The 19,004-nt window shown below is 44.4% G+C and overlaps 1 protein-coding gene across 2 annotated transcripts in view; it reads left to right on the top strand.

The window, feature by feature from the left end:
- Positions 1-19,004, top strand: part of ERBIN (erbb2 interacting protein) — a 3,184,408-nt gene that overhangs the window by 1,881,869 nt on the left and 1,283,535 nt on the right. For both annotated transcript variants that reach the window (XM_044063352.1, XM_044063353.1), the window contains exon 13: positions 4,942-5,071. In XM_044063352.1, the coding sequence (XP_043919287.1) occupies positions 4,942-5,071 (130 nt within the window). The remainder of the gene's footprint in view (positions 1-4,941; positions 5,072-19,004) is intronic.

Genomic DNA, 19,004 nt, shown 5'->3' with positions numbered 1-19,004 from the left:
CTGACCCAACAAAACAATCAGATCCTGCACAGCCAGCTCAGAACTCTAAATCTGGCTGCATGGTGGATAATGTAACCAGTCAGAACACCCCTCTCTCTAAAGCAGTTATGGATGTTATTTTAGAGGCCAGGAGGCCCAGCACCAGAAAATCTTATGCAGAAAAATGGAAGAGATTCTGTGCTTGGAACCAGGCACAAGGAATTGACACGCTTGTACCAAATATTCCTCAGATTTTACTATACCTAACTGAGATGCTGGACAAAGGCCTATCCTTCTCATCAATTAAGATCCATGCCTCTGCCATTTCAGCTCATTACAATACGGACCCACCTATTTTTCACATCCACTGCTAAGGCAGTACCTCAGAGGGGCCAAAAACACAAGACCTCCAAGGAGAGCACCAATACCTGCATGGGACCTCAATTTTGTCTTGGAAAAGCTCACACTGCCTCCTTTTGAGCTAGCCAATACAGCTGAGGTAAAATTCTTATCATGGAAAACAGCTATGCTCCTAGCAATAACTTCAGCAAGAAGAGTCTCAAAGTTACAGGCATTAATGGCTGTGGAACCTTTTATTATTTTCCATCCGGACAGGGTTTCTCTAAGGACAAACCCAACATTTATGCCTAAGGTAGTGTCCAGTGTGGCTCTTAACCAAACCATTCATTTGCCTACCTTTTATCCAAACCCACAGAATAAAGGGGAGTGACTTCTGCATTCCTTGGACATACACAGACAGTTACGCTTCTACTTGGACAAAACTAAAGCTTTCAGAAAGACTGAGCAACTTTTAGTGGCATACGCTGCAGGATCTCAAGGAAAGGCTATTTCAAAGCAGACTATTTCAAAATGGATAGGCCACTGCATTCGTTTCTGCTATTCACAACATGGCAAATCAGTGCCTAAGGGCATTAAGCCACATTCAACCAGAGCAGCAGCCACTTCAGCAGCCTTCCTCAGAGGAGTACCAACCAAGGATATTTTGGAGGCTGCAGCTTGGACTTCAGTGCACACTTTTACAAAGCACTACCACTTACCTCTTTACTCTAAATCTAGAGCAGGCTTTGCCACTGCAGTTCTGCAGGGCATCATAGCCACTCCTAATTCTATTTAGGCCCAGCCACCCAACCTCAGCTTTGGGATTCAACCCAAGTGTAATGACTGCAACAGTGAAACACGATGAACATAGTACAGTTGTGTACCTACCATAAATGTAGATGTTCGAGTGTATTCACTGTTGCAGTCCAGGTTACCCTCCCACCATCCCCCTTTCATTGCTGGGACTTATCTATACTTCTCTATTCTATGCAACCTATGTGGTGCATTTGCTTATAGATGAAGGTAGTGATTATGTTACTGCATGCTTTTTTAATTTTTAGCATACCCTTTTGGGGGCACCTGACATCTGGGGCAAGAAAAACTGAAGAAAATGGCGTGAGCTGCATCTTTTATACCCCTGGTGCACTAACGTCAGGGAAAAGGTGACAGCAACTGACGCCGGTCCAGGACTTTGGAATTCAGGCCGACTGCGGGTAGCCTGCCAGCAGGATAACTCAAGTGTAATGACTGCAACAGTAAATACACTCTAACATCTACGTTTATGGTAGGTACACAACTGTATTTTTTCCTATCAACTTACTTCTCTTAACTGGCCACTAGGCCTCAGCTTTCTGCAAGGGAAATCCTGCAAGCCTTGGGATTCATGGGATCCTGCATTCTCCTTATTCCATATGCCAGACTGCATATGAGGAAACTTCAGTGGTACCTAAAGAGCCTTTGGTGTCAACACTCTCAAGCTCTGAAAACTCTTTTACCTATTATTCCTTGACTAAAGGAGGAATTTCTTTGGTGGGCAACAGCTTGCTCCCACAACAAGGGACTGCCCTTCTCCCCACACCCTACCGCCCAGACCCTCACCACAGACACATCCGACTGTGTTTGGGGTGCACACCTGGATGGCAGGTGCATACAGGGCCAATGGAACTTCCAGCAATTCCCCCTGCACATAAATCTCAGAGACTATGGCTGTGCAACAGGTCTTGATAGCTTTCAAACCTTTTCTCTCTCCATGGGTTTTCCAGATCAAAACAGACAACACCACAGTGATGTGGTTCATCAACAAGCAGGGAGGGACTCACTCCTACGTACTGTGCAGGCTGGCCATGACCCTTTGGTTCACAGCCTCTTCCATGCATCTACACTTGTTTGCACAATACCTGCCAGGCTCTCTCAACTCCTTGGCAGACCAATTAAACAGAAAACTGTTGGACCCCCATGAGTGGCAGCTCAACAAAAACACCTGCTTTCTAATAACTCAGAAATGGGGAACCCCGGAGGTCGACCTCTTTGCCTCCCACACCAATCATTAGCTCGACAAATTCTGCACCAGGCAGCATCACTGCATGGCATGGAAAGTATGAGCATGAGCATAGGTTCGTACTAAGCTAACTGCTCTTGTGAGCCATTTTAAGCCTAGCCAATTATTCCTTGTGAGACTCAAACCCTGCACCTTGTGTTTGTAAGACAAACACCTTAACCATTAGGCCACCGCCCCAACCCAAAGTTATTAACAACCCTCACAGGTCTTGAACCCTGGACCATGCACACCATAGTCACTGGACTTCCCACTAAGCCATCTGAGTTATCCCCTGTCTTTCCTCTTGGTAAATCTCTTGGTCTGTGCCTTTCCTCCCATACCTCTCCTTCCCAAGGTACTGATCAAAATAAGGGAGGAAAACCAAGGACCATTCTCATAGCTCCAGATTGGCCCAGATAGCACTGGTACCCCTTGCTGCGCAGCCTGTCCCCACTGCCCCCATAAAATTTTCCTCAGGTTCCCAACCTCCTAACCCAGAGGGCAGGGGAATTCTTGCACCCCAATTTGCAGTCACCTAGTTTGGCAGCTTGTCTTATAACCTGACCACTGACCAATCTGCCTTCCTCATTAAACAGGTCCTGGATGTTGTCCTAGAGGCCAGACGCCCTAGCACCAGAAAGTCTTGCGCAGGTAAATGGAAAAGATTCTGCGCCTGGATCCAGGCTAAGGGAGCCAATATGATGCAGCCCTCCATCCCTCTCATCCTGGACTACTTAGCTGACCTACTACACAGTGGTCTCTTTTTCTCCTCTATAAAAATTCACACCTCTGCTGGTTTCCATTCATTTTCACACTGAACAGCTTCTTTTTTCTCACCCCCTGGTCAAACAGTTCCTCAGAGGGGCTAACAACTTGAGGCCCCCCAGAAGGGCACCAACACTGGCTTGGGACCTTTACTTTGTCTTGAAAAGCTCACCGTGCCTCCTTTCGAACCAGCTTCTTCTGCAGAGTTAAAATTTCTCTCCTGGAAGGCGGCCTTATTCCTGGCCATCACTTCATCCAGAAGAGTCTATGAGCTGCAAGTATTCATGGCAGTGGAACCCTTCATCATCTTCCACGCAGACAGGGTATCCCTCAGAACTAACCCATCCTTCATGCCTAAGGCAGTATCCAGTGTGGCTGTCAATCAATCCATCCATGTGCACACCATCTTTCCTAACCCTCAAAACAAGGGGGAAATGATTCTGCACTCTCTAGATGTGCACAGACAGCTAAGATGTTATCTAGACAGGACTTAAGCCCTCCAGAAAATCTGATCAACTGCTGATTAGCTTTGCTTCAGGGGCAGAGGGCAAAGCCATCTCCAAGCAAACCATTTCCAAATGGATAGCACAATGCATCCCTTTCTGTTACAAGCAGCATGGCAAGCCTCCCCCCAAGGGGGTTAGGACCCACTCCACCAGGGCAGCCTCCACCTCTGCAGCATTCCTCAGAGGTATCCCCACCAAGGGACATCCTGGAGGCTGCCACCTGAACATTGTTCAGACTTTTGCTAAACATTACCACCTGCCTCTCTCTTCTAAATCCAGAGCAGGCTTTGCCTCTGGAGTCTTGTAGGGTATGTTAGCCAACCCCTAGCTTCCTTGACTGCCTCCACCCATTTCCTCAGGTTTGGAAATCTACCCAAATGTGATGACTGCAACAGCAAAACATAAAAAACAGTACATTTGTGTACATTTACCATAAATTTAGATGTTTGAGTGTCTTCACTGTTGCAGTCCTGGTTTCCCTTCCCTCCTTCCCCCTTTCTCTTTTGCTTACCTTTCTCCTGTGTTGTTCTCCTTTCCTGTAGAAGGGAGATTTTGGTATTTTTTCTTTCTCCACTGGTGGGGTCCTGCCACCAGACCCTGGCCTCCTACTTTGGGGGCTCCTGACCGGTTAGGGCAAGAAAAACTTATGTAACGGTGTCGGCTACCTTCCTTTATACCCCTGACGACCTGACATCTGTCTTCAAGCAGCAGCAACCGACACAGAATTACTAAGTGTCTGGTATTCAGACTGGCCGAGGGCTACCCCAGCAGGGATAACCCAAATGTGATGACTGCAACAGTGAAGACACTCGGAACATCTACATTTATGGTAAGTGTACACAGCTGTACTTTGTGTTGAGTCTCCATTTTCTTTATCATCCTGCTTATTTAACTTGCCTTCTACTGTATCCCATATTCTAAGTTGCCTGTTCTGATGAATAATTTTTTTTTTTTGCAGAGAATATAGGGTGTTGATACCTGCTGTATTTACCATGGAACCTAACATTTTGTCAGTTTAAATAAAAATGTAAGGTCCAGATCCAAGTCATGAGAGTGGGGGGGGGGGGGTCACAGAAACCCAACATGACATGTTTGTGCTAGTGCCTCTAATAAAGAGCGTTGTGAACGACAACTTGAAAGTTGTCTGTAGAAAACTTAAGCATAAGGAGCATTAGAGGAATGCAGGTTTAGCTAAATTTCTGCAGGGTTGTAGTTAATACAAGATAATCTGGAGTAAATGGATAAAAAGACTGCAAACTGATTTACAAACTGAGTTTTCGCTTATCAATTGACAGGTCTTTATCTTTTTTACAGGCTTGCCTCATTAGAAGAGCTCGACTGCTGTTTTAACGAGATTGAAGCTTTGCCTATATCCATTGGGCAGTTTGCCAAACTTAGGACATTAGCCGCAGATCATAACTTCTTAACACAGCTGCCACCTGAGGTTATGATTTTTTATTTATTTATTTTTTTCTCAGAATGTTACTGTACAAAGTTTGCAAAGTAAAGGTTTAAATAAGCTTGACTTACCTAGGCGTATTACCAGACCATTCCGAAGCATTAGTTGTGTAGTACGTGTAATGTGATGAACAGCTTTTCACTGACAGCCAACATTCATTTCTCAGATCTTTGGTTCATTTTGCTAGATTTTTGTTAAGGATTGCACTCTTAAGAGTATTTTTATCTTTACCTAAAAGGATGCCTTTTCACTTAATTTCTGCTGTTAACATGTAGCGGCAGCAATTTGTTTCCCTTTACACACAGCAAACACGAAGAAACATTCTGATGGTGTGAGGATTGTCTTGTAAAATAGTGGGATCCTCTGTCACTCAGTCTCAGTTTTCAGTATCTTTACAGCTTTTTAATTCGTCATTCTTTGATATTCTGCTTGCTAGCATTTCATATATTGCTTCCAAAATGCTGTCCTATAAATAGCGTTCTCCTTTATTTGATATGCAATTTAAACCTAACCACATATGTAGGCCTGAAACTTCTGTCTCGTCTGTTATTAAAACATCAATCTTCTCTACACTACCTAACACTATTCTCACTCCTTGTCAAGTTATACTATCTAATATAAGTAAAATTACTCTTTGCCTGTGCCTATCCTTTCCTAATAATATCTTGTCTATGAATGCTATCCTGCAACTCTGTTGGTTATTACAATAATGTATTAATATGTATCTATTTTATCCTGTATGTAATTTACTCTAAATGTGGAGCTTTTCTCCCCGGGCCTCCGCTGAAAATGGACATATATCCAGTCGGATTCTCCCGGTCAACAAATGTAAAATAAATAAAATAAAAATAAAATAAATCAAAAGAGAATATTTTAACCTCTGAGAGTATTCAAAGCCTTGCTACAGTGGTCAAGCAGAGCACATACTATTAGTGATTTCTTGGAACACAAAAAAACTCCTAAGTTGGGAACCAGTGTACAGCTGAAGAGAGATGGCTCTACATAAACATAAAAGATGGATAGAACATTGTTGTCTTTGATAGCTTTTGCATGTTGAATAGTGCGAGTCTTTTCTGACCTCATCAGTCATGAAGGGGGCCTGAGGGTGTGAGCTTTACATAGGTACAAGTTTGTCAGACATTAGTCGTAACAGCTCCTACAATTTTTTTTTTCGTGCATGCCAGTGCCCTTTTGGAACCTGATAGTGGGATGATGCCTTGTCAATCTCATCCAGCTAGATGCCTTTCCCCTCCTTCAGATATACCTGCTGTCATGGTGTATAAACATGCAGGATCTGGGAAAGAAACAACTTTTTCCTTTGTGGACAGAAAACTATTAAACAAGACAAGCCTCCCAAACTGTGTCTGGTAGGCCTAACAAGTACACTGTTAGGTCCACTGATGCTTGCTGTAACTCGTACAGTTTTTGACTACAAAGAATTTACTAAAGATGATTTGCTTATTTGTGTTGTTTGGGTGGATTGGGATATGTCTGTTTTTAAACAGCCATGAGTGACATAAACATAAATCAACATTCAAATAAAGACATGTAAAACAATGGTGAACATTTCTGCTGAGAGGTTGTTCTACCTAACTGGGAAAACTTTCATAAACTTTTTTTTCCAAATTGTGGTATTTTATTTATTTGATAACAGAACAGGTGGACAGTCTAAGGAATCTTTTCAGCCATGGCCAGGGTCACAAGATAGAGAAACAGTTTATTAGATTTTCTATAAGTAAAATCATTAAAAGCTGAGGCAGTAGTAATAGTATGTGCAACAGCAGTGGGAAATTTGTAGGTAATATATTTACAAGTAAGATATCTTAAGATGTTTATTTTCTATAAACTTACTAAATATTTGGAGGCATGTTACATTCAGATAGTATTTGAATGTACATTGTTAGGTAGCAGAATCCCGGTGTTTGTAGTGTGGCTATATACAGTGTTAGGGAGAACATGAAGTCTAAGATTTTTGAACATTGTTATACTGGTTATATGTCATAAGACAATTATTGAGTTTAATAATGTTTCAGAGACTGCTTAGCTAAATGGATGTGTTGGCAGTTGGCATTGATTTTGTTTTACCCATTGTCCATGAAGCAGCTTTAAGGGAGCAGATGTCTGACAGTTGGCACAGAAGATTAAAGCAGTGAGCTTTAGATTCTGTGATACAAAGTTTGATTCCCTCAGTCCTGACTTACTTACTGTGTGACCTCGAACAAGTCACCTAACCAAACAGCAACTGGGAGTTTGGGATGGGCTCCTCCGTGGTTCCCTGGACTGCAAGCCTAGCATCCACCTATGAACCTGTTTAGCCCACTCATAAAGTGTGAGTGGTTAGTTCCATTGTAAATCTTTGCTGGAAGCAGTAATAGCTTTCTTAAAACTTTATTTTTCTCACTGTGCTTTAGCGCAAACAAATCTTGGTATTTTCAGAATTAAAAGAGTTGTTTCTGGGTTTATATGGAGGTTGTATGGGTATACTTCTGAATTTAGTCTGTGTCTGAGGGGCCATAATTTTTAGGTATTTTAAAAAAGACTGCAGAAGTCAGGCATGTACTGGTATAAGTAGCCAGATGGTCTTTTTAGAGTAATGAATTGTAGTTTGTGTTGTGGGACTAAGGTCATATACCTGCCGATTTTTAGTGGCAGTTTTGTATAAGATGAGTATTCCGTTTGGAGTTTAGAACAGTGACAGAGATGGTACACCGTTTTCAAGGAGAGGAAGTAGTACTATTTTGGCCAAGTCTTTATTTATTTATTTTGATTATGTACTTAAGTTAGTACTTCAGTAGCAGGTTTCCATTTGCATACTGGCTTTATCTATCCTTTGATCAGCATTATCCTTAACTGAGAGAGCTAGGTGCCGCCAGAAATGTTTTTTAATTTTGGTCTTTTTCAAGTTTGTTATTAAGTGGATCGGCTGTATTAATAGAATTAACTGGGGTTATCCTTTTGTTTGTTCTAATTAACAGTACAATGTATTGATGGAGCTTATTGGCTTTTTGTTGCAACCTACCCAGCATCTTATTAACCCAAGTCATTTAAGAACAGTTGCTGTGCTTTTGAAGAGAGAGCAAAGGGAAAAATAAAAAGTCATCAGTAAAAAGGTGTAATTATGGATGCGGAGTTACATTGCTTATGAATAAAGACAGCAGAATTGGCTCGAAAATTGAGCAAGGTAAAAGTCACATCATCTAAGAGTTGGTTTCCTAATCACAGAATTGTCCAGTGAAGCTCACATCTATGACTTTGTTTCCTGTTTAGCATTAATTCTGTTGATCAGGTCAATGTGCGTTAGTCCCAAAACCTACAGATCCAGGTTTTTGAAAGAGTAACTCGTGTATTTGTTAAATGGTGTAGGCTCTTATGTTTGTAACTTGGCATAGCCTGCTAATGTTTGAGATAATGTCCTTATAGTCATTTGGCTATAGGTGAGTGCTATGTTTTTTATTGTTTGCATACGATGCATCAAGATTGGCTGTATTATGTATGACTTTCCAGAACACAAACTGATTTGGGAGACTCAAAAGGACTGTTCTACCCATTATACCTGAAGCAGTAATATCTAGGTAGGTAGTTTTGGCTACCTTTAAATTGCATATTTTTCTAAGGGTAAGGAATGTGTCAGAATTGGTGGGTTTTTGTAGCATTCCAGAGGTGCCATGCTCTGTCATCTACTTACATTTCTTTCTTAAGAGATTTGGTTGAAGGATAACTTAAAAAAAAACACCTTTACTGAATTATCACTTGTGAAATAGGCAAACTTACATTTATAGAAAACTAATCAAACCATATTAACAAGTTCACATTTACAAACATTATGCATTACATGTATTCTATAAGCAATCCAGCATTACATGCATTGGTCAGTTTCTTGCTTTCTCGTAAACCTTATTCCTCCTCCAAAACATTATTGCATGTATTGTTTCCACAATTTCCATTTTTTATGTAGTGTATTCCTACACTTCACTAAAGGTCCCACTTCCTGTTTTTTATCTCTGTTACAATATTCACTACTTCAAGTTTGGTTGGTTGGCTTAGACTTTAATTTCCATTTTCTACTAATTGCTTTTTCTTTTTTTGGCAACCACCAGAATTGAACTTAAGACCTTACTGCCTAGGCAGTTCAGATCCTGTATCCCAGCTCAAAAAAAAATATTTCCTTAGTTGCACTCATGTGCTCACCCAGTATTTATTTATTGATTGGCATTTGTTTACCAGGAAATTCCAACTGGGCACAGATGCTTTTTTTCAGCAGAGGCCCAGGGAGAAAAGCTCCAAATTATAGTATTTAATGCAATCAGTATTTACAATAACAAATGATGTTAAGTTGTCTATCTCGCCTTCATTCTTGCTGGATGGGTTCGGAGCCGACCTCGGCCACTGCCACTCTAAAAGCTCGAGAGTTGGTTCCACTGGCTCGAGGCTCCCCTTATATCCCACAATGCTAGGCGTGAGTTACCCCAGATCTCGTTTGCCGCTACAGCGATCGAGGTGTGTTTTCTACCGGCTCCAGGTTAGTGAAAGTTAGACTAGTTTAAATTCTTTAGACTTAAGCTAGCTTAGTGTATTTTTCTTTCCCCTTAGTGTAGTGGATATTATCCCTTCATATCCTTTATCCAGCCCCTTTTTTTCTAAAGAACTTATAGTTCTTTCCCTAAGGCCTTCGGGCCCTCCCTTCCCTATCCTTAAGGTGTGTATGTGTTGATTAGGGAAGTTTAACTTAATTACCTTTAGTTTAAATATTCCCTTTGAATCCCTATCAGTGTAATCTGTGTGTGTTTTTTCTGTGTGTGATTACACTTAGGGTCCTTGAGTATGTCCAAGGATACAAAGGTCTCAGGCTTCAAGAAGTGTGACTCGTGCTGTCAGAAAATGTCTCTGACAGACGGTCACACTTCTTGTGTGTATTGCCTGGGACCTTTACACCTGCAGGACTCTTGTGCTGTATGCCATGGCTTCAGCCCTAGAGTCCTGCAAGAGCACATAATCAAACTCATTTTGAGGGGTTTAATCAAGCCTGAAGGTTCCCTCTCTGTGTCATCGGGGAAACCTTCTAAGGCTTCCAAGACCTCGGCTCCAGCTTCAGAGTCGAGGCCTAAGGCTTCGCTTGTACTGCTTCATCGGCTCGGCTGGAGCCGATGAGTCTTTGACTGCAGTATCTGTGATTTCCTCGGCTCCGGCTGGAGCCGAGGCATTAGAGATTCCTGGGTCGGCTCCGATCAGACCCGACATCTAGAAAGAGATCGAGGTCACCGTCCCTTGGCTCTGTTCATTCGGCTCCAGCGTCTCCCTTGCTGTCTGAACGGAGCCACAGATCTCACTCCTCCAGGTCATCGAGGCTCTCAGATCACGACCTCCAGAGGGTAGTGAGTAGACTTTTGAAGTCCGAGGCACTGGCCCAAATGCTCCAGAGTCCGACTCATCAGTCGATGCCTCAACTAGTTCCAATAAATATTCCTCCTCTGACTCCTTTGAGCTCGGGCCCGCGACAGCTCGGGACCGAGACTGTGGTAGCGTCGAGCCGATACAATTGTCTTGATTTCTTCTTTGAAGAATCTCGGCGCGTCTCCTCGTCGGCTCGGGGTGAGTGGCATCGGACCCTTGTCCGACCCCTCTCCCTCTCGGTGCTTGGCTGGTGAGTTCAGCCGACATCGGCCTCGGAGCCATCTCTGTCGGTGCCGAGGAGGTTCTCAGCTTCTCGGAGTGGGGACCTCTGGCTCTGCCAGACAGGGGTGCATTCGAGGTCATGCGGAGTGTGTTGGAACCTTGTTCACTCCACAGTCGGCTCCGCCCCTCCTCTTCGGTGCCTTTGGTTATGTCGACTCACTCCTCATCCCAGACCGCAGAGAGCTAGCTCCTCAAGAATCCCCTGTGGGGATCTCATCCTCTTCGAGGCCTCCCTGAATTGGCAGGGAGCCCCTAGGAAAAGTGTAAGAGGAAGCACATAGACTCACCTGAGTCTGTCACCTCTGACACAGATTTAGAGGATTCCCCTTCTGAAGATATCTCTTTTGCAGACATTCTAGAGATCCTGAAACAGAGGGGAAATTGGCCAGCCCTTAACCCTTCGGAGGATGAATCTGTGTATCTTGAGGCGTTTGGCTCTCGCCCTTCCACCTCCTGGGTGTCCCCCCCCTTTGATCCCCTCATGCAGGTTGTTGCAAAGAAGGCCTGGACGGCTCCTGATTCAGTGGACCCTACCCCCAGGAGACCTTCTATAACAGCACCAACTGACAAGCAATTTCTCACAATTGACAAGCAATTTCTCTGTTCTGAGTCAAGCAGAATTTCTCACAACTGACAAGCAATTTCTCTGTTCTGAGTCAAGCAGAAATAAGAACTGATTAATTAAGGACTCATTCATAAGACAGAAGAGGTCACTTAAGGTTAATCACTTGTTAACAGAGGGGGTGGAGCTAGGAACTAAAATTTCTATTTAAGGATTAAACTAAAACATTTCAGAGCTTTACCAGAAAGGCTCATCCAGACTCTGCTACACTTTGCTGTGAAGGAAAGGTTAGTTTGCTGTTATTTTTTGTATTTCTGTATTGCCTTTCTATATTTTGAATACTGTAGTTTGTTTTCTTTATCTTGTGTTTTGCTTGCATTCTGTTTTAAACAGCATATTAAAACTTCAAAAGAGACCACAGCTCTCTCTGTTCTGAGTCAAGCAGAATTTTTTCCTCCCTCCCACCCATTTAAGTTGTCTTGTTAAATACCACTGTCTTTCTAGTTGCCCGCCTCTTATGTTAATCTGACCATATATCTCATTTCTCTCTACTTTCACTGGCTTATGTGAGTAATCACAAAACCATCACTTTTGAAATCCCACCCTTCAATTATTTAAATTTATTGGCCATCCTACAGTATTTCATAGTACCAAAATACAAAGTAACCACCCCTTTCAGTCCATCTTGCTGTTTTAAAAATAGTAACTCTTCACTAAACCTTAACTTTTTAAACAGGTAAAACTCAAGTTACCTACTTTCATATCTAACTTCTCTAGTGCACACTGCAGAGTGCATTCTTTTCAATCTTACCTTTAAGCATCCCTGTTACTAGCACTTTCTCTAATACCTAAAAGATCATCTCTACTTGACTCCAAGTAGACTTTTCTCTATCTGTTAAACCTAGCACTTGCTCCTACAGTACTTATTACCTTGATACGGCACTCTTATAGATAGCACCCCAAAAGGCAAAACCCCATTTCTCGGTCACCCACATCCCCGGAATCTCTTTTAAAGTTTTTTGTCTAGTCCTTCTAGCATGTCGAGGGATCAGTTGCTAGTGTCCTCTCCTGCTCAGCTGGTGAACCTGGGAATATTGAGGCAATGTTACAATTGCCTCATGTACACAGACAACCCTCTCCTCCTCCCACAAAACACAAATACATGCGAGAGATGCAACTATACGGCCAAACTGGAGGCTGAGCTCTCTCAACATAGGACTGGCAAGACCAGTCAGGAGGAGAAGGTTACCACACACACTATAGACCCAGTCTCACATAGTACCATCACAACCTCAAATCATACACATAAACACACAAAGACATAGCTCTGATCAAAATCTACCAAAACAGCAGAGGCCACCAAAGCAGACACCCAAACAACCACCACCTCAGAACACAACACCTGCAACACATAGACCTCACAGTCAGAGTGTCAAACAGTCACAGCCCTTAAGGCCAAACACAATGCCAGACACACTAGTCATTGGTGACTCCATAGTCAGACACACTGACGTCCCGCTCACCAGACTGAGTAAGGAGAAGGTCACAGTAAGCTGCCTGTCGGGTGCTAGAATCCGCCACATAACGCAAGCACTCAGGTCTCTCAACAGCAGGTACAAATACGACTCAGTCATTGTCCACGCTGGTGTAAACGACCTGAGACGCGTACCTCCTTGGACTACATGAAAAGAGACATTGAGGAGCTCTCTGATTATGTAGCCCAGGCAGGTATGACCCTGACCTTGAGCAGTATCCTACCTTCACCAAGAATGATGCCACAATACAGAGATAAGATGATCAGCTTTAACAATTGGCTTAAACTCTGGTGTCATTCAAAGGGGATCCAATGTCTGTCTGCCTGGGATGATATGCTGGACAAGCCACGCTGCTTAAGGGCGGCTTGCACCTCTCACCCCTGGGATTCGGATATTGGCAAAGGCTCTTGCCACCCCATAGTGTCTTTTTAGGCAAGGCTCAACTTCTAAACCTACCACCCTAGAACACAAAAAGGAAAAAACTAAGGGTAATGCTGCTCAATGCCAGAAGTCTAAATCTCAAAATGCACGCACTCGAGGCCCTTCTCAGTATGGAGAACATCGATGTCTGTGCAGTGACAGAAACCTGGTTCAAGGCTCCTGAGAGCACCCCAGCACTATCAGGTTTTACCTCTTATCATGCGTTCCGCCCCAAAATCCGGACAATACCAAGAAAGGAGGGGGTATCCATATTCATCAAAGACACCCACACCTCAAGACTGGTGGCAACGCGATGCATCGGAGACCATCCAGGTGCAATTAACCATAGGCAAGACTGCTCTGCAAATTGTAGCATGTTACAGGCCACCCTCACAAACTCAGGAACCTCACATGGCCTTCCTGAAAACACTAGAGGGGATAAATGTATCACCAAACACCATCATACTAGGTGACTTCAATTACCCTAATATAGACTGGGAACACTACTCAAGCCCAAACACCCTAGCCCAAAATTTCCTGGAATTCATAAACTCAAATGCCATGGAACAACTAGTCACCATCCCCACAAGAGGAGAAAACATACTTGATCTCATCATCACGAACATGGGAGCACAATGTTCAACACCGAAGTATACCCCTCACTGGTGAGATCAGATCACAAACTAATCTCGCTGGAGGTCCTCATCCCACCCCCACCTGAAATAAAAAGACCACAGTAAAGAACTTCTCGAAGCCGACTTCACACTTCTAAAGACTAGTGTGGTCTCCTTTAAGGCCCCGAGCGTGGAAAACAGTACTCAAGCTGCTGAATCACTTACAAATGCCTTCTACCAGCACCTGCAGGACTGCATGGATAAGGCAATCCCAAGCAAAACAAAGACTCTTTGTACCAAAGGCAAGCGTCCAGTCTGGTGGACCCCAGCCATAAACAAACTCTACAACAAAAGGAGGAAGCTACTACAAGATAGAGCAAAATCCTTAAAAGGTAAGACACCCTTGATCACTATAAGTAAAAACTAAGAGCTCTCATAAAATCATCCAAAGCAAATTTTGAGAGAAAAATAGCTAAAGACTCAAAAGACAATCATAAGGCCTTCTTTAGCTATGTTAGAAACCTGTTGGGAACCTCCCAGATATGCTCAGAACTAGTTCAAAATGATGTGAAGATTACTGATCCTACAGACATTGCCAACATACTGGCTGACAGGTTCAGTGCAAACTTCTCCCCCCCAAAGGAGAGATATCTATACCAAGCGATTGCAGCCCCCAAACATCTCCAACGCCCAAGTGAGAACTGCTCTCTCCAAAGCAAAAACACAGCATCCATGGGACCTGATGGTGTCCCCGGCTGTGTGCTCCACGAACTCAATGAGGAATTAAACCCACAGCTAGGACAGCTGTTTAATCATAGTCTTACCTCTGGATGCATTCCAGGAGTGGCGCACTGCAACTGTGGTCCCACTTCACAAAGGCGGTGCCTCCACCGACCCTGGAAATTACCGCCCATCAGCTTGACAAGCCTTATCTGCAAAGCCATGGAGAGGATCATAATGGACCTCATAAATAAAGACATAGGGAATTTGCAGACTTTGGATCCATCCCAGTTTGGCTTTGTCAAAGGCAGATCATGCCTTCTAAACTTGGTTGACTTTTTGAAACAGTCACCAAAGCCATTGATGAGGGAAAGGCAGTCCATACAGCCTACCTCGATCTGGCGAAGGCCTTCGATACAATACCCCACTCGGGTATCATTGAAAAACTCATCAGCTTAAATGTTAACCCATACATCACAAGATGGATTGCAAACTGGCTGAGTGACAGAACCCACAGGGTCAGAGTTGCTGGCGCCATGTCAGACTCAAAGCCTGTCACAAGTGGTGTACCACAGGGCTCAGTCCTGGGCCCACTCTTGTTTGGCATCTACTTTTCCGAAGTACAAGCAAACACAGGAGGGTTATGGCTGACAAAGTTTGCAGATGACTGCAAACTGGGCGCCATAGTAGAAAACACATCTGACACAGATATCCTTCAGAAGGGTCTCACAGAAACGGATAACTGGTGCCAGAGCCATGGCCTAAAGTTAAATGCCAAAAAATGCATAGTCATACCCTTCGGGAAAAACAAGGTTATCCCTAGCTACCAAATAGGTGGCAATCCACTGAGCATAGAAGAAGTTACCTGGGGACCCAGGTTGATAGTAGCCTGTCATTCGACACCCATGTAGCTAAAGTAGTTAGGAAGACCTTCTACATTGCCCACCTTATCATGAAGGGATTCTCATCTAGATCAAGGGAGGTCATAGTCTCCCTATACTCATCACTCATCAGACCAATGATTGAGTACAATGCCCCATTCGGAATGTATCTGACCCGACACTTGCAGCAGCTGGAGAGGCCACAAAAGTTCCTCACCAAAAGGATAAAGGGTCTCAAACATCTGTCCTATGCTGCCCGACTGAAAGAACTCCAGCTCTATTCAGTCGCCACGCTTGCTCAGAGGTGACCTTTGCCTAACATACAAGGCCATGTCAAACCCAGATTTGATGAATATGCTTCACCTCAAAAATCTAGATCCGTCAGAGCCACAAGGGCGGAGACTTAAACCTCGACATGGCTATTAATAGGACGCTGGAGGGATAGATTCATCACCCAAAGACTCCCTATGCTGTGGAATAAAATCCCGGTATATGTGAGGCAGAGCACCTCGCTGGCCTTGTTCAAGAGAAATCTTGACCAATGGATGGGAGATCGCAGATATACCCCAGGGATTACCTCAGTGTCACTGCTCAACAGAGGCACAGCAAAATAATGGGTATAGTTCCCCATACTAAAGGGGTGGCGTAAGCCACAAAACTATGGGCTAGGCTTGTAAATGCCCTCGGGCAGATAGCCTAGTATGAACCTATGAACCTATGAACCTATGAACAAAAGGTGTTTCTGTGGATGCTATGGTGGTAGCTGCTGCCACCAAGAAGGAACTAGCTGATCCTTCAGTGCCTGTTCATCCCCCTAACAAAGAATCTAGGTCTATGGACAGGTACGGGAAGCGGATGTTCTCGTCGGCGACCTTTGCTATGCGTTCGCTGAATTACCTATGCCATTTTACTCGTCTTCAAAGGGACTTGATCAAAGAAGCGAGTGACATGTTGAAGGATCCTACGGCTGCGGGTTTTCAGGACAAGATGAACACTCAGCTGGCTACCCTGAACTCCATAGCTAACTCCTCCATGCGCCTCCTCTCTTATGCGGCTGATGGAGCGAGCAGGGCCGCAGGGACAGGTGTGTCCTTACGCAGGCATGCCTGGATGCGGCTATGCAACTTTGCGGACCCCTTTAAAATGTCATTCACTAATTCCCCGTTTGATGGATCATCTCTTTTTGGTCCTCAAGTGAAAGAAACCTTGACTAGGTGCGAGACAGATGGCAAGACTCTTTCTGCCGTCGGAGTCCGTTTCTCCACTCCTTCTAGGCCTTACCCCAAAGGCCAGAAAAGTGGAAAAATGTGGTTCCGCAAACAATCTCAAGGGACTTTGCCTGACGCACAGAGTCGGTTCCCCGCCAGAGGCAGAGGGGGGGAACAACAACGGTAGACGTCGCCCTAGAGGCAGGGGGGGTCCGCAGAACCAGGGCAATCGAGAAGCCTTCTCTGATAAGCCCTTTCAGCATCCATGAGGTGTTGCCCGACTGCCCACCTTTGGAGGCAGTCGGGGGAAGATTGTCACTGTACCCAGAAGCCTGGCTATCCCTGACTCAAGACAAATGGGTACAGTCCATCATTTCCGAAGGCTATTCCATTCCCTTCGTTCGCATTCCAAACCAATCAAAAAATTCCCTTCCAGATGTTCCACCCGCTCAAAGGGATCTTGCAGCTTTGGAAATTTCAAAGCTGCTTGCTAAAAGAGCAATACAGCCAGTTCCAGCAGACTAGCAAGGATCCGAATCTACTCCAGGTTCTTTTAGTTCCAAAGAAAACAGGGGATTGGAGACCAATTTTGGATCTCAGTATCTTGAACAAGTCAGTCAAGAAAACAAGATTTCGGATGGTCACGCTGCAGTCCATCCTTCCCCTATTGGGAAAGGGAAACTGGATGTGCTCTATAGACCTTCAGGATGCGTACTATCACATAAAAATGAACAGACGCTCCAGAAGATTCCTCCGCTTCAGGCTGGGAACTAGTCATTTTCAATTCAGGGCCCTGCCCTTTGGTCTCACCACTGCCCCCCGGGTGTTTACCAAATGCATGGCAGTGGTAGCTTCTCACCTGAGACGTCAAGGATTCCAGGTGTTTCCATATTTGGACGACTGGCTCCTCACAGCTCCCACCGAGCATCTTCTTCTATTGGCCAGGGACTACACCTTTCGCATTTGTCAAAATTTAGGCATTTCAATAAATTGCGAAAAGTCTGTTTTGTCGCCTTGTCGTACTATTACCTTCATAGGCGCAAATCTAGACACAGTCAACATGTCTGCGAGACTAACAGATCAGAGAATAACAGACATACACAAACTGGTCTCGCTCCTCTTCAGCAGCAACAGAATCAAAGCCAGGTTAGTTCTGAAAGTGTTGGGGATTATGGCGGCTGCCATACCTCTGCTTCCATTAGCCAGATTCCACATGAGAATCCTTCAATGGATGCTCTTCACGCAATGGTCATACCAGCAACTTCCGATGTCCCACACCATCATGATTACGCAAACATGCAAAAATCATCTTCTGTGGTGGATGTCTTCCCCTCAGCTCTTGTTGGGAAGACCCTTTGTCCCTTCCTCCGGTTGCTACTCTGACAACGGACGCCTCCCTGATCGGGTGGGGGCATTATCAGGGCAGAACTGTCCAGGGCACATGGCAACCAGGCGAATGCCACTTGCACATAAATGTTCTAGAGATGAGAGCAGTGCTTTTAGCGTTGCAAGCCCTTCAAGACTCTCTTCCCTTGGGAACGATAGCAATCCAGACGGACAATATGTCTGTAGTGTGGTATATCAACAAACAAGGCGGAACCAGGTCCTACCCCCTGTGTCGAGAAGCACTCAGACTGTGGCAATGGGTGATTTCTTCTCAGCGGTTTCTGATAGCAACGCACATCCCCGGGAAGTCCAATCAAATCGCGGACAAATTGAGCAGAGCTATCCTCATGCCTCACGAATGGTCTCTGAAAGACTCTGTTGTGAGAGAAATTTTTCTCAAGTGGGGTCAGCCTTGCTGCGACCTTTTTGCTACTCCCCAAAACAGCAAGTGCAGAGATTATTTCACCCTATTCCCTTTACCAGGCCAACCCAGCAGAGACGCTCTAGTCCAAGTTTGGCCCCGGGGACTTCTGTATTCATTTCCACCCTTCCCACTAATCTCTCAAGTGATACAGAAAGCTATCGCTCAGAAGGCCTCGTTGATCCTCATTGCTCCTTACTGGCCTCGACAGGTTTGGTTCCCCTTTCTTCATCATTTTCTGTTGAGCGACCTTGGCATCTGGACCTAGTTCCAGATCTTTTGATCCATCAGTCGGGTCAGTTTCATCGCTCCCTTCCCTCTCTGAACCTCACTGCTTGGTTCCTCCAGTTCCAACCTTAGCCAGGCTTCCTCAAATATCTCACTCTGTCCGAGATATTTTGATAGCTTCCCATAAATCTTCCGCTCGAAGATTTATTTGAGTAAGTGGAAACGTTTCGCCTATTAGGCTCAAGGAAGGGACATAGATCCTTTCACTGC

This window comes from Protopterus annectens, chromosome 2.part1, assembly GCF_019279795.1.
Source record: "Protopterus annectens isolate FY-2018-M chromosome 2.part1, PAN1.0, whole genome shotgun sequence".
Classification (NCBI taxonomy): Eukaryota; Metazoa; Chordata; order Ceratodontiformes; family Protopteridae; genus Protopterus; species Protopterus annectens.
The sequence above is the reverse complement of the archived record's forward strand: the minus strand, read 5'-3'. Positions and strand labels throughout refer to the sequence as shown.